This window comes from Gymnoscopelus braueri, assembly GCF_963280865.1.
Source record: "Gymnoscopelus braueri genome assembly, chromosome: 1".
NCBI lineage: Eukaryota > Metazoa > Chordata > Actinopteri > Myctophiformes > Myctophidae > Gymnoscopelus > Gymnoscopelus braueri.
Window position 1 is genome coordinate 40,494,270 of NC_137603.1, and position 20,139 is coordinate 40,514,408.

The following is a 20,139-nucleotide window of genomic DNA, read 5'->3' on the forward strand; positions in this document are numbered from 1 at the left end:
TGCATCTGCGGGAGTCAGACAGAGGGTGCGCTTCATGCTGAAGAACTGTAATTCATGCAAAGATCCATCTCTTTTGGCCTCCGTTTGTGTTTATTTTTGAATTGCACTCGTAAACATTTATTTGCTCATTTGGGGCCTAATTTTAGCGCAGTGCAAGGCATTGCTGAAAAGAGACAGAATAGCGCACACATACAGCGGCAGCCACAGGATGTCTCAAAATACACAAGGTTCACCACATACTGGGCTGTCTGAGAAAGGGAAGATGGAGTTTAGAGACAGAGAGACAGACGGGGGACCGAAAACCTTCCCTCAGTCTATCCATATCCGTCCCCATACATCCCAGTCTAAATTAAAAGCCCCATAAAAAAAGGATAGGCTAATCCTTCTGGTCAAATTAAATTAACCTAACAATAGCCTAGTACTTAGTCATTTTATAATGATGTCTTCCACCAGTTGTAAAATCTGATGTAGCTTATTCACTTAAACCCTATACACTTAGTTGAACGGGGTCCCCCAGGGCTCTACTTGGTCTGCACCTTTTCCCCCCTACACCAAATCTCTTCGCTGAAAATAGCAGGTCTATAAGCCTTCAACATGTCGCGTTGCGAGCTTTTAGATCTGCAATTTTCACTGAATGTTGGTATTTTTCACCCATTGTGGTTGGTACCATTGTGGTTAACAGGAGAAGGCAGGAGGACAATGTTCTGTCTGAGCTCACATGGCAGTGGGGAAATTGATACAGAAGCATTCAGGGCACAAACTAGGCACTGTATCTGGTAGGTAAACAAGTCCCAATTGAATATAATAACAAAGATGACATGAACAGAGCATACAGAATGCAATTAGAGGAGGAAAGACAAAGAGGGACGGGGTGGTAGCAGAGTGAGAAGGGAGTGGGAGACAGTGAGATGGAAGTGCAAGACGGGGTAGAGATAGAGGCAGACAGATGTGGGCTAAGAGACGGTGCATGTTGAGACATTGCATGGGGGAACACGTGTGGGCGGCAGACTTCCTGTGAATTGGTGTAAGCATGAGCAAGCTAGTCTTATCTAGAAATATAGCCCTACTGAGACCGACCACAGGGTGAAACGCTTATCCTGGATTGACAAGCACATTGTGAAATGAAATGACAGTGTGAAACAGAGATATTTTTTTATAAGTTTAAGTCTATTCTCTATTCTGCATCTCAGAGGCCTGAGAACGTTGACATCACCAAGAGCCTGGACGCAATCCCATCAAAAGAGACAACAGGGAAATTCCAAAGCCAATATCAGCGAAAAGGAAAAAGAAACAACAACTCTGGGTCACATTATGATCGTTTTTTTATTCCTAAAATAATTATTATATAAATGTAGATTTTCCTGAAGAAGTAAGAATAAGAGACTGAAAAAAACAATGTCGATTAAAGGTGTCAGTGTAAGATAAGCATTATGAGTGTTCTGCTAAAAAAAGGAGGAGAGTTTTTTGGGAAAGAACTTCTGGAAACAACATCACTGATATCAGTGTGGTCCATAACACTGTGCAGACTAAGATACACCTACTTAGTTTTATGGAGAAACATCAGTCAGAAATCCACTCTAAACAATGGCACAACTGTATCCGTTTATTTAAATACAGCAAAAAAAATATCTTTGTTTTACGTTTCTGCTGTCAGACCACTGTGTAGGAGGGATGTGGATAAAACATAAGAGGCTGTCTGCCGGAGGCTAGCATAATGATACGGAGCCCTGTGTGCTGCTCGTCTTGATGAGAGCTGTAGCTCTTTGTTGTGTGGAGTGTAGGAGAGGAGAACGTCTCTTTAGAGAAGAACAGTGCTCAACAGCTCTCCATCTTTACAAGAAAACTTTAAATGGAGGGACTCAGCTACCATAGCAACTAGCTCACGCATGGCACATGCTAGGGTGGACGAGGCCTTTTGAGGCCAATAATGTTCCATTTCCATTACGGTAGAGAAATGATGGCTCATTTAGAGCCAAGTCTTGAATCACAGGCAACAGCCAAATCAATTACTGTAAGGTTACTTAGCGTAACCTTACGCCTGGGGAATCAGCTCGATGAGAAGAACAATATACTGGCAAAGTGGCAACCGGTATCAAATTCTCAAGATAGTAAAACCTAAAAAAGAGTTTTCAAATTGACAAAAAATTGTTTTGCCAATCTGCACTCCAAATGAATGGTCAGAGTCAATATTATCCCAAAACACTAATAGCTCAGCATTATAAGTATTCTAAGTTAATGTTTTTAAGTTTTACTCAGAATCTGTATCAATGGTGCAAAATGAGCAAGGTACATCCCCCCCCCCCCCCCCCACGTCTCAATGAGGCAGCACAGAAGATGGTACAGCAGATAATTTAAAAAAGCCCTTTCATCATTCACAGGTCAAAACTTCTGTCCTTTTCACTGCAATCAACAAAGAATATTCTCTTCTTGCACCAACTCCAGTCAAAGGCTTTCATCCTTTTCACATGCATGTCAGCCATATGAGCCATACGTCTACGGCGTAGCTGTGTCTAGACATGTCTCAGAAAAGGTTACTTGGAATGAATACCCTCCTCAAGGAAAACACCCATGAACAGGAGAGTCACCACTGATGACTAACCAGCAGCTTGTCTTTTATATCAAGCCTATGTGTTGGTGGTTTATTAATTGTGGTTTGGTGTGATGTTTAAACATACTTTCCCACAACCAGCTATGCCTATGATGACATCATTATCACACCATCTCTCTCCTTCAAGTCTCTCCTTCAAGTCTCAACAATGACTAAATGCTATGCTATGATTCAAATTAACTAGTTTTCTACAAAACAAAAATGGTCACGCACAGAATTCTGTCAGGAACATCTCACCAAATTGTTTGTTGTTTGTTGACTCTTGTATAAACTCAAATTCTCATATTAGGTCATAAGCTGGAACCTTACATTCGATATTTTTATGTATATGAGAGTTTGAGTTAAATATACACACACACACTTAATACCGTATGTATGTATATGCATATATAGCCTACGTGTATATATACATACATGTTCTTTTTCTAGAATATGCATAAGCTCACTCGTGACGTGACACTTTGTGAGTTTGTTGATTGGCAATATTCAGACATTTTTAATAGGGCTTAAGTTGTTAAAGCAGCCTGGAGTGCCAGTGGTAAAGGTGGCAAGGACTGAACGTTGGTTGATGCAGTGCAGGTGCCAGTTCATTCTCATTTCAATTGCCAACAAAGCATATGAATTGCAGTCTTTGAACAGAGCATAATGCTGGTTCAGCCAGTTTACACTCAATCCCATATGCAAATTTATTTGGATGGAAGATTTAAGTCTGCAACTGCATGTTGCAACAGTGTCTATACCGTGCAAAGAATGATTTATGGAGATGCGATTAAGGGAACTTGGTGGAGAATGCAATAGGGAAGCAAAATATGCAAGAGACCGTGTCACACAAACATCACAGACTGGTGCAAGCAGAACAAACTATAACCATTAGAGAGCCTTAATGTGTGCAGAGTCAGGTGAAAGGTCTGGTCTGAGGTCAGGGCTAAAAGCACATCAATACACATGGAAGAATACTAGTTCTGACCTTACAGTATAAAATAAACGTGATAGGAGACAGGACAGAGCTGCAATGACCTTGATGGTCGACACACTTGCACACATCAGATGGGATGTGTGTGGACAAAAATAATGGAGTTTCATTAGGGTAGCTTGCCCTCTTATGCTAACCTCAGTTTAATGCTTATAATAGCATAAAAGCTGTTGTTGTTGTTGTGTGGAAGAACAAAACAACAAGGGTTTCCAGTTAAAAACAGACAATGTTTAACCAACATACAATTTGCAATACCCAAAATTATGGCTTAAAAACTTGTTAAAGGCACTGATTTTAAACAATGCAGCTTAGAAAGCAGAAGTCTGGGATGAGGAATTTTGATTGTAGCTTGGAAGGACATCTTTCCTAAAGCAGACATTGGTATGGCTGAGAGGCAAACTTTCCTAGGAGAGAGACGAGACCCAATATAGGCCCAGTCAATTTGCACGCATTGATTTAGTGACAGAGAACCATTTTGAATGCATGGAATGCCAAGCAATGAATGGAGTGCCTAGTAGACTTGTTTATGTGCATTTCTATTCTTGGAGTTCTAGTCCACATAAAAACAATAGGGCTGCCCCCTTATAGTCAATGAGTTGATGAATTGGTTGGTTTGGTCCTACTTTGGCCAAGTCTTTGTTTGTCAATTAAATACATTTCCTGCATTATTTACTGGAAAATGATTAGTGCATCTGGCATGTACCAAAGGGGTCCTTCTGCATTATTGCATGTAGAAATAAAATTTGTCAACAAATCCTATGGCTATTAGTCGATTAACCCATTGAGACCTGTTGCTACCTATACGTTGTTATACCTTTCAATCCGGATGCCACCTCTGTGTCTCATTAGTTGTTGCTATAATATAGTAACATCATTTTTTATTTTTAGTAAGAATTTGAACGTTTTCAGAAAACTATGGTTAGGTTTTAGAAGGCGTTTTAAGAATCGACCTCAGGTCTAAATGGGTTAAGAATGTCTTCAGTGGGGGACAGTCCAATAAGAAAATATCACTGGTGATAAATAGGTCTTGTCTTATTAAACAGCTGAACTGACAGCATATATCCTGGTGTCCAGCACACACAATCTCTTACCTCATAGGACCAGACACACTGGACCCCAGCAAACCTCCGGACGCAGCGGCCCACCTCCACGTCCTCGTGGGTGGTGTACATCTCCTGGATGCACTCTCTGATATGGGGGACCATTCGCTTCAGTACCTCACGGCTCATGATCACCCCCGGCCCCCCCATACAGAAGTTCTCACCGGGCTCCAAGGCCAACTTCCCCAGTTCATCCCTGGCCCCCATGCCCGTCTGGCCCAGGAAGATGGCCTCGCTGCTGTTCAGGCTGCGCAGGAAGCTCTCCAGTCTGTCACTTTTTATGTAGACGTCATCATCGGCCCTCATGAACCACTCGTACTTGTCCAGGTAGTGATCGTGCATGTACTTCAGCATCATGAAGGACTTCTTCTGGGGTGGGTAAGAATCGTCCACATTCCTCAGGGCTACTATGGGAATGGGGATGGAGGTGTCCGAACCCTCACTGGAGAAGAACTCCACACGCCCCGGAATGCTCTGAGCCCACGTCCTAGAGACAAAACACGAACATAAACAAAGGGAGGAAATGAAAGTTAGATACTTGATACCAACACCAGAGACAGGCAAATACAGATTGATAAATGCATACATGCTACATTACATACAACATTGGGACTGGGACCATATGGGACAATTTATCGGTCTCTAGCATTATTCTGCTCTTTTTGCCCAATATTTCCCAAAAGGAGACTTTCCCCTGTGTATAAACTTGCTGTCAACGCATTTTCCACACATATGGTGTTTCATCTGTGCTCAGTTAACTACAGCACTACTCAACACTACAGCAAGTGTCATAACTGAAGCAAGTGATTAACATCTTTAAGCCAGCTAAATCTAATAATTACTCTGGCGTGCCCACACCAATTTGTGCTGAATACCAATGTGTCTGCATGTGTGTGTGCATTGACAGGATATATTTTTTAACAGATGTTACAGTTCTGTACACTAAACATATTAAGGGGGAGATCAAATAAAACTGTACTTGATGGTAAATATGTGTGTAATTGCATGCTCACAATGACATGTTTTTGCATGTCGCTCCCTCGTAACAGAACTATTTGGGTCTGCACGATCTTGGTCCACAAGATTTTATTAGAGTCTATTTAAATTAACAATCACTGCATGTTTTAGGTCACACATGTCAAGATGATCATATTTATAAAATTACTGTACAGACACACAACTAGCACCATTATTTTTCAAATAGAAACCAACAAGTCATCTAGGCCAGGTTCTCAAACTGTCACATGATTTTGGGGGGTCCCCAGATGACAGTGAAGTGACAATTTAAGGACTTATATGACCTTTTTAATACCTAATAAAATGGGGGAAAATAAAACAAAAGACCATTACTGCATCAAAGGTAATCACAAACTATACTATAAAAACTGGTCAAACATTGGCCAAATTGTCAAATAATATAAGAAAGAGGCAAAATTTGTTAAAATAGCTGATCTACAAGCTAGCAGATCTGCTATTTTCACAATATTTATCTGTGGAACCGAGTTGAACTAAATATCATGCCTCAACTCCTACATTCCAAGTGCTTGGCTTGTCAGGGTGAGGGGGGGGGGTCCCCAGTTCAAATATGATTATTTTGGAGGGGTCGTGGCCTGAAAAGGTTGAGAACCACTGATCTGTGCCTACTACTTTGGACTGTGCACCCAAAGCCGAAATGACTCAATGAAAGCACACAAGAGAAGGAGAAGAAGTCACAACCAGCAAACACTCTGCTGCACAAAGATCAATAGAGCTGTCTGCATCATAGCCTTGGAGGACCTGGATGGCTTAGGCCTTGATCCAACACTTAATCAAAGGGTTCTCACATTTCAAGGAGATAACTGGAGGGCATATTGCTATTTTAACTGTGTTTTCTAACAGTGGAATGGAATTTAAGCGTTGACTGCATCAACCCGAGTTATATTTCCGTATGCCATTGCCCACTGACAAGAAGGCTTAGTCATACACACAGCGGATTGAATTATAATGTTAAATTATGCACTGTTATATGTTTCAAGAGTACATATCCCAAGTGCGTTATCTCAGATGAGCAATACGGGCAGTTCGATATGGGAGCTGTGCAGGACAAAACGCAGTCCCAGCCTGAGGAATCTTTTCACAAAATGTCAGGAGGATATTGGATGTACCCTCTACAAAAACACAGGTATTGTCTTGTTGACAGTTAACACCCTCATTTGTCAAGACTCTATATGCATCTCCAATACAAGAGCCAGGGTGTCGGCAGAGAGTGTCTATCTATGCACCTGAAGCATCTTCCCTGATGTAAGTGTCTGTGGTATCAGGCTTACCATCAATGATGTGTTGTTGTACCCAAAGCATGACGTGATGATTCACTGTTTGATACAATGTTTCTTTCAAACAAAGTGTGTGTGAGTGGAATGTGGATACGGTAGTCTGACTGGCGATTGCTTCTTTAACGCAATTTCCAAGCCAGCAGCAAATTAGAGAGCAGCGATACATAACGAGGGCTGAAATTATACAGTTACACAGCTATAGGGGAGGACAGGACCCGACTGACGTGTACAGAAAGCACACTGAGATTTATAGAGCAGAGAAAAGGAGCATTCCTTCATTGTCATCATGCTGTACATCAGTGGCTCTCAACCTTTTCAGACCATGACCCCCCCCAAACTAATCATATTTGAACTGGGGGACCCCCCCCCCCCACCCTGACAAGCACTTGGAATTGTAGTTGAGGCATTCAATTTTGTTCCCCAGATAAATATTGTGAAAATAGCAGATCATCAAGCCTATGTTAACAGGCTATTTTCCACATTTTTTGCCTCTCTCTTATATTATTTGACAATTTGGCCAATGTTTGACCAGTTTTTATAGAAGTTTGTTGATCACTTTTGATGCAGTAATGGTCATTTATCTTTTTCTTTTTTTTTAGGTATTAAAAGGTCTTAATTATCACTTAAACTGTCATCTGGGGACCCCCCCCCGCCGAAAAAAAAAAACATGTGGGGACCCACGACCCACAGGTTGAGAACCACTGCTGTACACACACACACACACACACACACACACACACACACACACACACACAGACACACACATCATACCTATGCGCGGCCACAGCTCGGTTGTTCAGGTACTTCTGGGCGGTCATGACACCGACGAACAGGAAATTCTTGGACTTGGACTCATCCTTCTCCGTGGCCGGCGAACCGTTATTATCCTGCGGTGGCCATGATAACAACCCCCCGGCGTAGTGGTCCTTGTTCCTCAGCCCGCAGCCACCGGCCGGGTTGGCTTTACGCTTCTGGCCGGCTTTCTTCAGCTCGCTCGCCTTGGGCAGAATGAGCCGGGAAGCCAGCGTGAAGCCGACCACCAGCCCCAACAGAACACTAAACCATGCTCTGCGGCTTCGACCTGCCATTCCCATTACTTGTCACAACTCCCGACAGTCGTTGTCTTGTTCTCGCCTGTAGCCTTTTAAATAAGTGTTTTTGGGGGAGGATTAAAAGACGTGTCGTTTTTAATGTGTCGTCTTCTGTCCCTCCAGATGAAACCCGGGCTCACGCACACACTCTCTCATGGTAGGAACGCGTTTTTCTCCCTGGTCCCGATCATCCCCTCTCCAGTCAGCTGCATACGTAGCATCACAGCCAGCAGCCTCCATAAAGCCAACCACCACCTGAACGCTGCTCTCTTCCGCTGATCCGGGCTCTAATCATCAAGCATTCCTGCTGCCCGCTACACATTCAATGGCCAAAATCAAAGGCGTTCGACCACATTTATACTAGCTTCTTCTCCGCCGCCGTGTAGTGTACGCCGTCCCCCATTCTCTCCGTTATCTCGCCATTGTGAGGATTTTTTCGAAGTGGCGATGACGAGAGAGAGAGAGGGGCTGGCTGTGGCTGTACCGACGGGACGTGCAGTGATTTGAGCCAATGAAGCCGCCGTAGAGCTATCTGGCAGCGTTGCCAGGTTCTGCGAGAGAAACAAGCAACGGGGTCTATGAAAACAAGCCCAAAAGAAGCGACGATGCTACATGAGCCTTTAAACGTATTTGAAAATAGCCGATCTACAAGCTCACCGTTGTGAGCTTGTAGATCTGCTATTTAAACAAAATTATATTAGAAAAATGTGGAATATTTTTGTAACATTGATTTTAACAACACAAATCTTGTATGGGGGTCCCTGCTATAAAATATTTTCAGATAGGGGTCTGCAGACAAATTGTGGGGTCCTTGGCGTGAAAATGTTTGAGAACCACTGGTTTAAACAACATTACACAGGAAGCCTAACATAAGTACACTTTTAAACAAGCCCAAAAAAAAAACGCAACCACCGACATTTTCAAGCAACTTTACAGGAAAAACAAGCCAAAAGTAGCTTATAATAAGCGGACATGGCAACCCTGAGAACTATCTGGGCTCTGAGCACAGAGGTATAATATAACGGCTCTGAGTGGCTAGCGGTGTTCACTGACGCACCCATGAACCTACGAGCTTTTCTGTCCATCACGTCTAGAGCGCCACTATGAGACTACTGAGTGAAGGGCAGAGGTGGAAAAAGTACTGAAATGTTTTACTTAAAGTAAAAGTATCAACACTGCAATGTAGAAATACTCTGTTACAAGTAAAAGTCCGGAATTCTAAATTTACTTGAGTAAAAGTACAAAAGTATTGGTATCAAAATGTACTTAAAGTAGCAAAAGTAGAAAGTACTCATCATGGAGAATGTCCCATTTCACAAGTTCAAAATGTATACAAATCTTTTGAAAAGATCTACAAGCTCACATAGATTGGCTATTTTCAAATGGCCGAAATGTATATATAGGCTGAAGTGGGTAATGTATGTTTTGTAATAATACTCTAAATCTTCAAAGTAGCCAACTAAAAGTTTCAAATAATTGTAGTCGAGTTAAAGTACCATATTTGCATCTGAGATGTAGTGGAGTAGTAGACGTAGTAGTTACTTAGTTTACACCACTGATGAAGGGCAAGCAAAACCTATGATTTGCCGCAGATTGTGTTTGTCTCATAGACTGTGGTTTGTCTTTATCTGGCTACGGCAGAGCAGAGATGACCCCCAGGCCCCCATTTTCATTGGAAGAATGCCAAGAGCACGCTTTCCCAGAGTTCAATTAAAATACACGTAGGTAGTTCGTAGATTCGTAAGACTTTGTGGCCATCTAGTGGCATGTCTGATAACATCAACAGGTGTTGACTGCTTTTCGGGGAGCTGAATAAAGGGTCGTTTCAGTGGCTTATTTTAATTAATATATTTTCATAAATTTTCATCATAAAATAGTGACGTGACAATGATTCATGGGCCCAAGGCAAGCCTACAGTATTTACAGTCATCATTAATACGTTTTAAAGGGCCATGCATAACTTCACAGGGCCCAACATCAATGGGCTGGCCCGGTTGAAAACCAAGGACACTTGAGATCTGTTAATATTACTATTTGACCCTCTACTGAGTCTACACAGGTGCCAGTGGTTATAATAATAATAATAATAATAAACTTTATTTGTATAGCACCTTTCATGACATGAAATGCAGCTCAAAGTGCTTTACAGAGCAAGAATACAATTACAGTTAGAACCAATTTAACAATAAAGCAAACAAAAATAAAATAAAATAAAATAAAAGCAAAGGCAAAAGCAAAGGCATAAAACAACATTAAAATAGGGAATACAGTGAGGAATTAAAAATCAACCAAAGAATCAGCTAAAAGCAAGAGTGAAGTAATAGGTCTTGAGCTGTGCTTTAAAGCTATCGACAGAGGCTGCCTGTCTTAAGTGTAATGGGAGTTTATTCCACACTGTCGGTCCGTAAAAGCAGAATGCTGCTTCACCGTATTTTTTATATGTCATTGTAGGCACCTCGAGCAGGTCAGCACTTGAAGACCTGAGGGCCCGGTTTGGAACATATCTCTCTAGGCAGTCAGAGAGGTAGGAAGGTGCCAGACCATTTAGAGCTTTATAAACTATTAAAAGAATTTTAAAATCAATCCTAAAAACAACCGGGAGCCAGTGTAGTGAAGCTAGAACTGGAGTGATATGTTCTCTCATCCTGGTTTTAGTTAAAATTCTGGCTGCCGCATTTTGAACAAGTTGTAATCTGTCAGTTGTTTTCTTTGGCAGGCCAGAGTAGAGTGCGTTGCAGTAATCAAGCCGAGAGAAAACAAAAGCGTGGATCAGCGTTTTTGCATCGTCTAACGACAGATAGTCTCTAATTCGCGCAATATTTCTAAGATGAAAGAAAGCAATCTTGGTGACATGATTAATGTGTGTATTGAAATTCAATTCAGAATCGATAATCACCCCCAGGTTCTTTACTGTGGTGTTACTTTCTACAGCCAGGTTACCAAGTCTACTTGTTATTGATTCTCTCTGCTCACTGGAACCAATTATGAGAACTTCTGTTTTATCCTCATTTAGCTTAAGAAAGTTCTCACTCATCCAGCATTTTATACTGGACAGACAGGTCAACAATGGGTCTAGAGCGCAGGGGTCGTCTGGAGCTACTGAAAGATACAGCTGGGTATCATCAGCATAGAAATGGAAGTTCACTCCGTGATCGGCGATGAGTTCTCCCAGCGGTAGTATATACAGGGAGAACAATAAGGGACCCAGAATTGAGCCCTGTGGAATACCAGAACAGATGTTGTGTTTGTCTGAGTCAAAGTTAGCTAGACTGACAAAATAGCTTCTGCCTGTTAGGTAAGAGTGAAACCAAGACAAGGCTGTGCCTGACAAACCAATCCAGTACTCCAAACGCTGTAGTAGAATTGTGTGATCAATCGTATCAAAAGCAGCGGTTAAGTCAAGGAGTAGGAGAACAGATACATTTTTGTCGTCAGCGGACACCCTAAGATCATTAATTACTTTTACAAGTGCTGTTTCTGTACTATGACCTTTCCTGAAGCCAGATTGGAATTTGTTATGAACCTTATTGTTCTGTAGGAACACATCCAGTTGATGAAAGATAGTTTTTTATAGATAGACCTTGCCCAAAAATGGCAGATTTGAGATTGGTCTATAATGACCCAGCACCAATGGATCAAGGTTGTGTTTCTTGAGTAGCGGCCTGACTACAGCCGTTTTCAGTGAGTCTGGAAAGACGCCTGAAAGTAGAGAGCTGTTTACAATTCTTAGGATATCTCCAATAACACTGTCTAAAACCTCTTTGAGAAACGGGGTGGGTACTACATCCAGTGAGCAAGATGATGATGTCATCTGTGATATAGAGACAACCTACTCCTAGAACTGTCTAATAACATGCCTCTGCCATAGGTCTGGTGTCATTTGTATTTACCTGTTCTTGTCTCACAGCAATACCTCTAAATTATGGCATAACAAATCTTCCTACAAAAACATACTGTAATGAAATGTGTTGGTTATTTGTTGCAATGCTACATTTTGCTTTTGCACCAATGCCCTGGGACACATTTAATATTCAGAGAAGAGAGCAGACAGGCCGGTGTCATTTCTTACACAAAACATCAAATACGTAGAAACAACCACCATAATGTTGTCACTACGACATCTTTATTGCATAAAAAGTGCATTACAATTTCCTTCTTCCCTTGCATTTACAATTAATCAGAACAACAGAGCAATATGAAAATCTGAACTATATTTTAAACATATTGTTTTGTGCATTTAATTGTATTCCCACCACCATTTACTACAAGAGCACTGCAGTGAAAAGCAGAAGCAATCTGCTAATACCTACTGTAAGCTATGGTGGTACACATCCACAAAGATAATAAAAAATATATTATAAAAGAACACACACAAACTCTGAAATTCATCAGCCAAACCCAGTGGGTAAGTTACCATTTACAGGAATGGCATCATTAGAAGCTTACAATTCCACAACGCCAACACAGTTACACTTGGCAATATCACAGAAAAAAATACTTTTTTACTGTATTTGTTTGAACATTCTTTTTTGTTTTGTTGCATTATCAAAGGCCATACCATTAAGGCAAAAATAATAATAATCATCAGCAGTTTCAAAGGGATGTAAAAAAAAAGATTTTGTAGGTAACTGTGAAGGCATGGTGATATTTGCCAGCTCCATTCAGTAGGTCAGTGTGTGTTGTGTCATATGTCATTTGGGTTAGAGTTGACTGGTCATAGTGACCAGTGGCTCCAACCTCCTTTAACCTCATCCACCAGAAGATGGTCCTCTCCGCCCGGGTCTGAATGTACAACTCCCTCCTCCATCACCAGTCAGGGGATTATAGCCTAATATATAAACAGGGCACAACGTATTGGTTACTAGTACAAATAAATAATAAAGATGTCTAAAACAGAATGAGGCACACTGGACACCTGTTGTTGCCTTTCCTTCCCTCTCTCTGCCTTCAGTTTAAGTAATGCATAAGGTGAGCCCATGGATATCACACAGTCAATTTGCAAGCTTTGCAAAAGAGTCTCTCAAAAGAGAGCAAAAGAGGAAACTGAAACTACCATCGTATATGGACATTTGTGCATAGTAATGTTTCCTCTATGTCACTAGAATGTGAAACTTAACATAGCAAAGTTGAGGTCTGTCCGTCTCGCTCTCACTCTCTTTGTTGCATTTAAAATGGCTTTTATATGCGTGTCACACAGATCGGAACCATTACCAATCACAACTAAAATATGCCTTTATGCCATACAAAGTCATTTGTAGGGCCAGGCCCGGTCAAAAATGTATCAGGTTATTATTGACAAGTAAACAATACTTTAGCTCCAGAACATAATTTGTATGGATATCACATCTACTATACTGTCTTCACAAATTAATCATTATGCTAATCATATGTAACAAATAAATTAAGCATTTTTATGAAAACTAATGAAACGTTGAAAAAAACATAAAAGTACAGTGCAATGTAATGTATACTATTATGCACTGTCTTTGAGTTGATTTATTTTGATTGAATACTTTATTAACCGTTTGCAAATAGTACAGTGGTAAGATTATACAATGATGCTAAAACGATAACACAAAAAGCCCTAAGGGCGTGTTTCCATTGTGGTCCTGTGTATTCAATTCATCAAGCCAAGTTAAATGACAATGACAAATGAATGACAATAATATTATTGTGAATATATGAAAAGGAACACACTCAACTCCATATAATAATACTATATGATACACAGTTAACAAGGTCCTAATAACAATTTAAAGTTTGCTTGAACTGCTTTGGTCTAGAATATGTCCAAATATCAACACAGCAATGGGACAAGTCAGTTCTGGTTCACTGACACACTGATGGAAGTATATGAAACATTCATGTCACATTTAAATTATAATGCAGAGTTCTTTCATGGACCTTGTTAATAATTTATTTTATCATTGTCATTAAAATGAAATATAGCATGGTCTATGGATGCAATTCCTAGTTTGATCATTCTAAAATAATTCCCATTTGAATGGTCCCACAGTGTAGTTCTAAGCTGAGCTCTAAAGGTCCTTACACACCGGCGAATATGCGAATATACGCACAATTCGGACTCGTTCCGAATAATTAAAAGACGCTTTTTCGCTTCGCGAAAATGATGTGGACGCTTGCATTGACTTTATAAGGTTTTAAAAAAAAACGTATTTATTCGCATGAAGAATTCGCCCCGGTGTGTAAGGACCTTTAAGCTGGAAATACAACAGCTGGGGTTCCGAGCATCAGGGTAATCCATTTGATGTGTGTGTGTATTTCTGGCTGTAGTTGCACCTCACAAAATAAGTCAGGAGCCTGATTCAAAAACATTTAATTGGTGCTTAGCCAGCTTCTATGTCTATAATCAGTCAAATTCGAGCTATTCAGTGTACAGGTGAGTTTTTACATGCAAGAAGGGCATGGGGAGTATGTACAACATAACATACAAAGATGTTGACATTTAAAAACTCATGCCGTGGCTGTTTTTGTAGATGATGTAGTCATCGTTAATAAATGAACTGAGACTGGTATCTCTGGTCGAGGACACATTACAGTATATGACATTTCAGAATAGGCCTACTGTCACTAAAGAAGTAGGGCCAGGCTATGACGAGCAATAGGTGGCTCTTTCATGCTCAGGTATGGATGCTTATTCTCGTGCATTTCAAGAATGAGGAACTGAAATTAAATGAGTGTACAGAGAAGTGGAATTTTTCTGTAAAGGGCCTGACACACTGTCAGACGCTCTCGTGTTCATAAGCACCCATTGCTTACAACGGCTATAGCTACACTGGTGGCTTCAAGTGGGCAACTCAAAATCTGAAATAAAAACATGTCTATTTAATGTCTAGTTAATTAGGCAATTTGAACAAGCGGGCCTTTTTCTCTTTCTTTTTTTCACAGAAGCACAGTGAAACCCTCCGTGATTAGCAACCATCAGGGGATCGATCATACTGGAGATAAATATTCTGTGACTACTTGAAAAGGTAAGAAAATCATCAAAAATGCTGGCAGAGGCTGCAGCCTGTTTTAGAAAACCCCCGGCAGTGAATGTGTTAAGGGATCAACTGCTAGACTGTCAGGCTGGTGTTGTTCCAGCTTTAGAAAAATAACAACACTGATGCAACTGGAAAAATACAACTGTCCCAGATTTCTTTATTAAACCTGAATGAATCCACTACATACCAGTGCTCCTTAGAGACTTCTTGTCTGTCTTAGGTTTCAGCCCCGTGGCTGACGAGCTCTCCTCTTCAGTGTTCTGCCGTGTTATACAGGGAGATTCATTAGTGTGGCAATACATAGCCTGGCAATACATAGCCTTACATGTTATATAACTTCAGTATCATTTAACCTGGCTTACCTGAGCAGACTTTGCTTTGTAGCTCTTTCCTTCTTGCATGCTGTCCCACATTTCTATTTTCTGCCTCCTTTTCTCCTCCTCTTGCTGTTTGGGGCACAAGAGGAAACAAAACATTTTGAGGTGAGGTTAAAGGACAATATTGGTGGTATGGCATGTTTAGCCCATTGACTATGACTCACGGTGTACTTGACATTACTGACAACTATTTTCCAAAGCATACCACATTTATTACATTTTTGAGCATGCCAATGGATTCCGTTTATTCCAGCGCAATGAAAACTAAGAGACTTGATTGAGATAGGTAATTCAAAACACAAAATTTCATTATGTTTTTTTTTTTTGTCACAAATACATTTTAAGTGCAGCTTTATTTTACAATTCCAGCTGAAAATAGTACCTGGAGAAAAGCTTGATTTTTATTTAAGAATGAAATGTCTAACATTCATGACTTATCAATCACACAATTGTGTTTGCCTAACATTGATTTAATTATTCAGGTGTTTGGCAATGTAATAATGACTATGTATGGATAAATATAAATATATTAAGAAAATGGGTATTTGGGTAACTCTTTCATTAGGCTGAAGACTATTACACAAATTCACCTGTTGCTGTTTTTCCCTGAACAGTGCTGCTTTGGCATCAAGTTCATCTTGCATTTTCTTCCTGGCTGCTTCCAGGGCCTCTTGTCTTTTCACCACAGCCACTGGATCTGTACAGAAAATGTCAATAGGTGGTCAATATCCATTTCTTGCCTTATATATATTTGCAAAATGTAGCGCTCTATAACTCTTAATTTCTACTAATAGACTGACATGCATGTTTCTATAAGTCGCCGCTGTTATTCCATTCAATTTAAAATTGTTTTATTGGTTTTTCTGCACATTAATAACAAATTCAGTGAAATTCGGTTCATGATATGTGCCATAGGGGGAAAGGGGGAAAAAAAACAGGCCTTCACATTGAAGGGACCACAACAAAGGGAAAAACAAAACAAAAAACAACAGCAAAGCAACAGGAGAAACAATAAAACAATCCATCACAAAACAAAAACTAACCCAAATACTCGTACACACACACACACACACACACACACACACACACACACACACACACACACACACACACACACACACACCTTAGCTCCACCCTTTTAAGTAACAAATTCATTCAGGAATAATTGGGAAAGTAATTCTATCTGTGTAAACCAGGAAGGGATCCCATATATCATGGAATTTTCTAACAGAGCCTATCAATGTGTATCTAATTTTCTGAAGTTATAAGTTACTCAAAATGTCTCTTATCCATTGAGTATGGGAAGGTGGAATTGGCGATTTCCATCTCATAAGTCCGTCTTGCCAGCAGTGTTACAAAGGCTATCAAGTCTGCTTGAAATCTAGACAGAGGCAGTTGGGAAATACCAAACAGCCCAGTAATGGCGTTAGGCTCAATGAGTGTCCCAGTTAATTCTGTAAGAGTATTAAAAATCTCAGTCCAATATGTGCTCAGAGAATTGCATGACCAAAACATATGTACATGTGTTACAGATGACTGGTGGCATTTTACACAGGTTGGATCGATGTTGGCGAATATTCTTGAGAGCCTAGCTTTATGTTATTCCTTTCAAATGTACTCACTACCATCATAGAACGGTGAGGCACACAATTAGTTTCTGATGTTATTGTGGTTCCAACAACTGATAGATTCTGTATCTGTAACACTGCAATTTTCACAAATCTCACTCATTTACAAAACAATTGGGCGTTTTGAAAATGGCTCTTACCTTGCACAGTCTCCTGGGCTGAATTCCTGTGGCTTGCTCTTCTTTTGACCAAGTATTGGATCAACAGGTACACAGCCGCAGTCAATACCAGCAGGTACCAGCCGTACTGAGACAGGATTTCCCCCGCTGTGGATGAGAAATACATTAATATCAGGCCAGGAAACTACCCACCATGACAATGGATTCCAAAATGTAACAGCCAGATACAGGTTAGTGGGCACTAGATGTAAAATTGGCTATTTTGTACAAAATGTAATTTAAGAAAAAAAAGGTCTTAAAAGTATACATGATGTGAACATGCACGGTACATCATTATCAGACTTAATTCTATCATTCAACTTCTTGTTTGTGACCCAAAATGACCGGATATACAGGTTTTGTAGCAATCTGTAGAAATATTAGACCTTAATTGTCGAAGTGTCTAATTATTGAATGTTCTAATTATGTATACTTTACTTAAAAACATTGTCCAAAAACATATCTTTTTACATTTTGGAAAAAATAGCCAACTTGACACCGAGGTGCCCACCTATCCTGTTACCCAACAGCCAACTTGCACAATACGGTACCACAGGATCTCTGAATGATTTTATATGACTAAGTAGCTGTAGTGTAGCTAGCTACTAATGTATCTAACCAGCCACAATCAGAATTGAACAGCATTTGGTCGGAGCTTAGTGTAAATTCAACAGTTATGAATTAAGAACTGAACGGTGTAACATTACACTTCCTGGATCTCAGAAAAGTTAGCAGGCTAATAGCTGCGTAGGTGCTATAGCTAGTGTGGTGGCAACCAAGTATACAGCCGTCTACCCATCCCATTATAAATGAGTGAAAGCGTCCTATTAATGTTGTTGGCTAAAACATATATTTTTTTAAACTAGCACACAGCTAGCTAGCGTACCTAGTTGCTGCATGAAACTGAAATCCTGGTTTTGGAGTGGAGCCTCAGCCCTCTGTATCTGAGGGACGCCATCCTCATCTACATCAGTAATCTCCACGTCGTCCATTTCTGTCAGGCCCTGTTCGTTTTCAAATCTCCGTTCGATGGCTTCAGCTGTATCTTTTTCTTCAGCAGTTTTTATTTATTCGTGGTGACCGAGCACTCCGTCAACCATCTTTGTTGACATTAGCTTCGCAGCTATCTCCAAACTGGAGGATGACGTGGTAGTCCAAGACGTAAATAGCAAGACACACAATCTCCGGTTTACTTCTGGTTTCTGCGTGACGTAGGTGGACGCCTTTTTAGGAGACAGGAAACAGGTTGGAGTCTATGGATTCCAATGGAAGAGTGAACGTGAACACAGCTTCTGAACCATTCTTTAGCTCCATGGTCACTGAACTAAATATTGGACCCGATCTTCACAAGCCACATAATATGTACAAGATTTTCATACTAAAATGGCTTTTTTTAGAGACACAAATTAGGAGAAAATCAACTTTGTTATCGACTTTTCTCGCATAGAGGGCTCTATCCCTTATATCAGGGGTCCTCAACAACAAATATTGAAGGTCCATGTCGTGTATTTGAGTCATTAACTGCGTGTTATCAGGCCCGTTGGTGGTAATAATGAAGAGGAGAAGAAGCAGAGAGCAGACGTCAGGGGTTCCAGGTTCCCAATCATTTATTCAGATTCAGCAACAAACCAACAGCATCATAGAGTCCAGGGCAGAGAGCCCTCTCCAGCAGCCCCCTCTGGGCACAATCATATCCCAAACAAACATCTCACACTGTTCACTGCCATTCTAAATAGCCATATAAGGTGTGTTATAGATAAGAGCAACACAATGGCCATTTGGCTCAGCTGTTTTAGATTGACAGCTGTTGCTGCGTTAGAACTAGCCCATTCACCAAGCATTCACCAGTCACACACACTCATGATTACTCTTCTGACTTTAGATTAGTATAGTATCATTTCTTAATATGTTTTGACTTGCACACTGTCCAGATACCACATCCACAAATACGTTTTTGAATAAGGCTAGGGTCATGTGCCCCCCCGATTTTTTTCGCGGATTTTGGCGGATTCGGGTACTTTTTCCCCCGTTTTTGTTACTTTATTTCGGTTTTATTTTTTTTAATTATAATTCTCCCAGGGTCCACAGAGAGGTGTCGCCTGTTGAGGACGCCTGTTGAGGACCCCTATAATTTGTCATAATATATTTAACTCTATGCTCTGTCCCCATAAGATGCTCTAAAACAACACCATTGTCTCAACACCATTGTCCCAGCAATACTTGAAAAAAAGCTCAGAGACCTAGGGCTACACCCAAGCATGTGCGACTGGATACAGGACTTCTTGTCCAACCGACATCAGGTGGTGAGAATGGGCAGCATCACATCCGACCCCCTGACCCTCAACACCGGAGCACCCCAGGGATGCACCCCCTCTCCTCTACTCCCTGTACACGTATGACTGCACAGCCACACATGTCTCCAACACCATCATAAAGTACGCGGACGACACGACAGTGATAGGCCGAATCGTCAACAACGACGAGTCTGACTATAGAGAGGAGACAAGTAAGACGCGTGAACGCTGGAAGCGAACGCAGCTCGAAAATATTATGTATTTACGGACTTGTAATCCGTGTTATTTCACCGTGATGTGGAGAGAACATTGTGTGTGTGTGTGTGTGTGTGTGTGTGTGTGTCAGGCTGGTGTGCATTGTCTAAATTCCTGCACTCTGGCGCACTCTGGAGGCTGCTTACAGGCAGTGCACGCATGTGAGTCACATGGGCCACATGAGCCAATGAGAGCATGAACACAGAGACGCAGAGACGCAGAGACGCAGAGACGCAGAGAGAGAGAGACACACAACCCGAGCACGGTTTCATAGTAAGCTCCACTTGCGCTGAGGCGCGCCTTCCGCTGCGTTCGCAATCAACTCACTGGCACGCTGGT

General features: G+C 41.0%; 2 protein-coding genes across 2 annotated transcripts in view; both read right to left on the reverse strand.

Annotated features, from left to right (window-relative positions):
- chsy1 (chondroitin sulfate synthase 1) overlaps positions 1–8,557 on the reverse strand; it is a 59,060-nt gene extending 50,503 nt beyond the window's left edge. The window contains exons 1-2 of the mRNA XM_080424692.1: positions 7,765–8,557; positions 4,673–5,168 (exon numbers count right to left, since the gene is read on the reverse strand). Of these exons, the coding sequence (XP_080280818.1) occupies positions 4,673–5,168; positions 7,765–8,087 (819 nt within the window). The 5' untranslated portion in view covers positions 8,088–8,557. The remainder of the gene's footprint in view (positions 1–4,672; positions 5,169–7,764) is intronic.
- Positions 8,558–12,188: 3,631 nt separating this feature from the next.
- selenos (selenoprotein S) lies at positions 12,189–18,398 on the reverse strand. Its single transcript, XM_080433241.1, has 6 exons — positions 18,138–18,398; positions 17,234–17,359; positions 16,056–16,162; positions 15,451–15,534; positions 15,276–15,348; positions 12,189–12,912 (listed from the first exon to the last, which is right to left on the reverse strand). Exons 1-6 carry the CDS (start codon positions 18,241–18,243, stop codon positions 12,833–12,835), a joined length of 576 nt encoding a protein of 191 aa, XP_080289367.1. The 5' UTR covers positions 18,244–18,398; the 3' UTR covers positions 12,189–12,832.
- Positions 18,399–20,139: the final 1,741 nt, after the last annotated feature.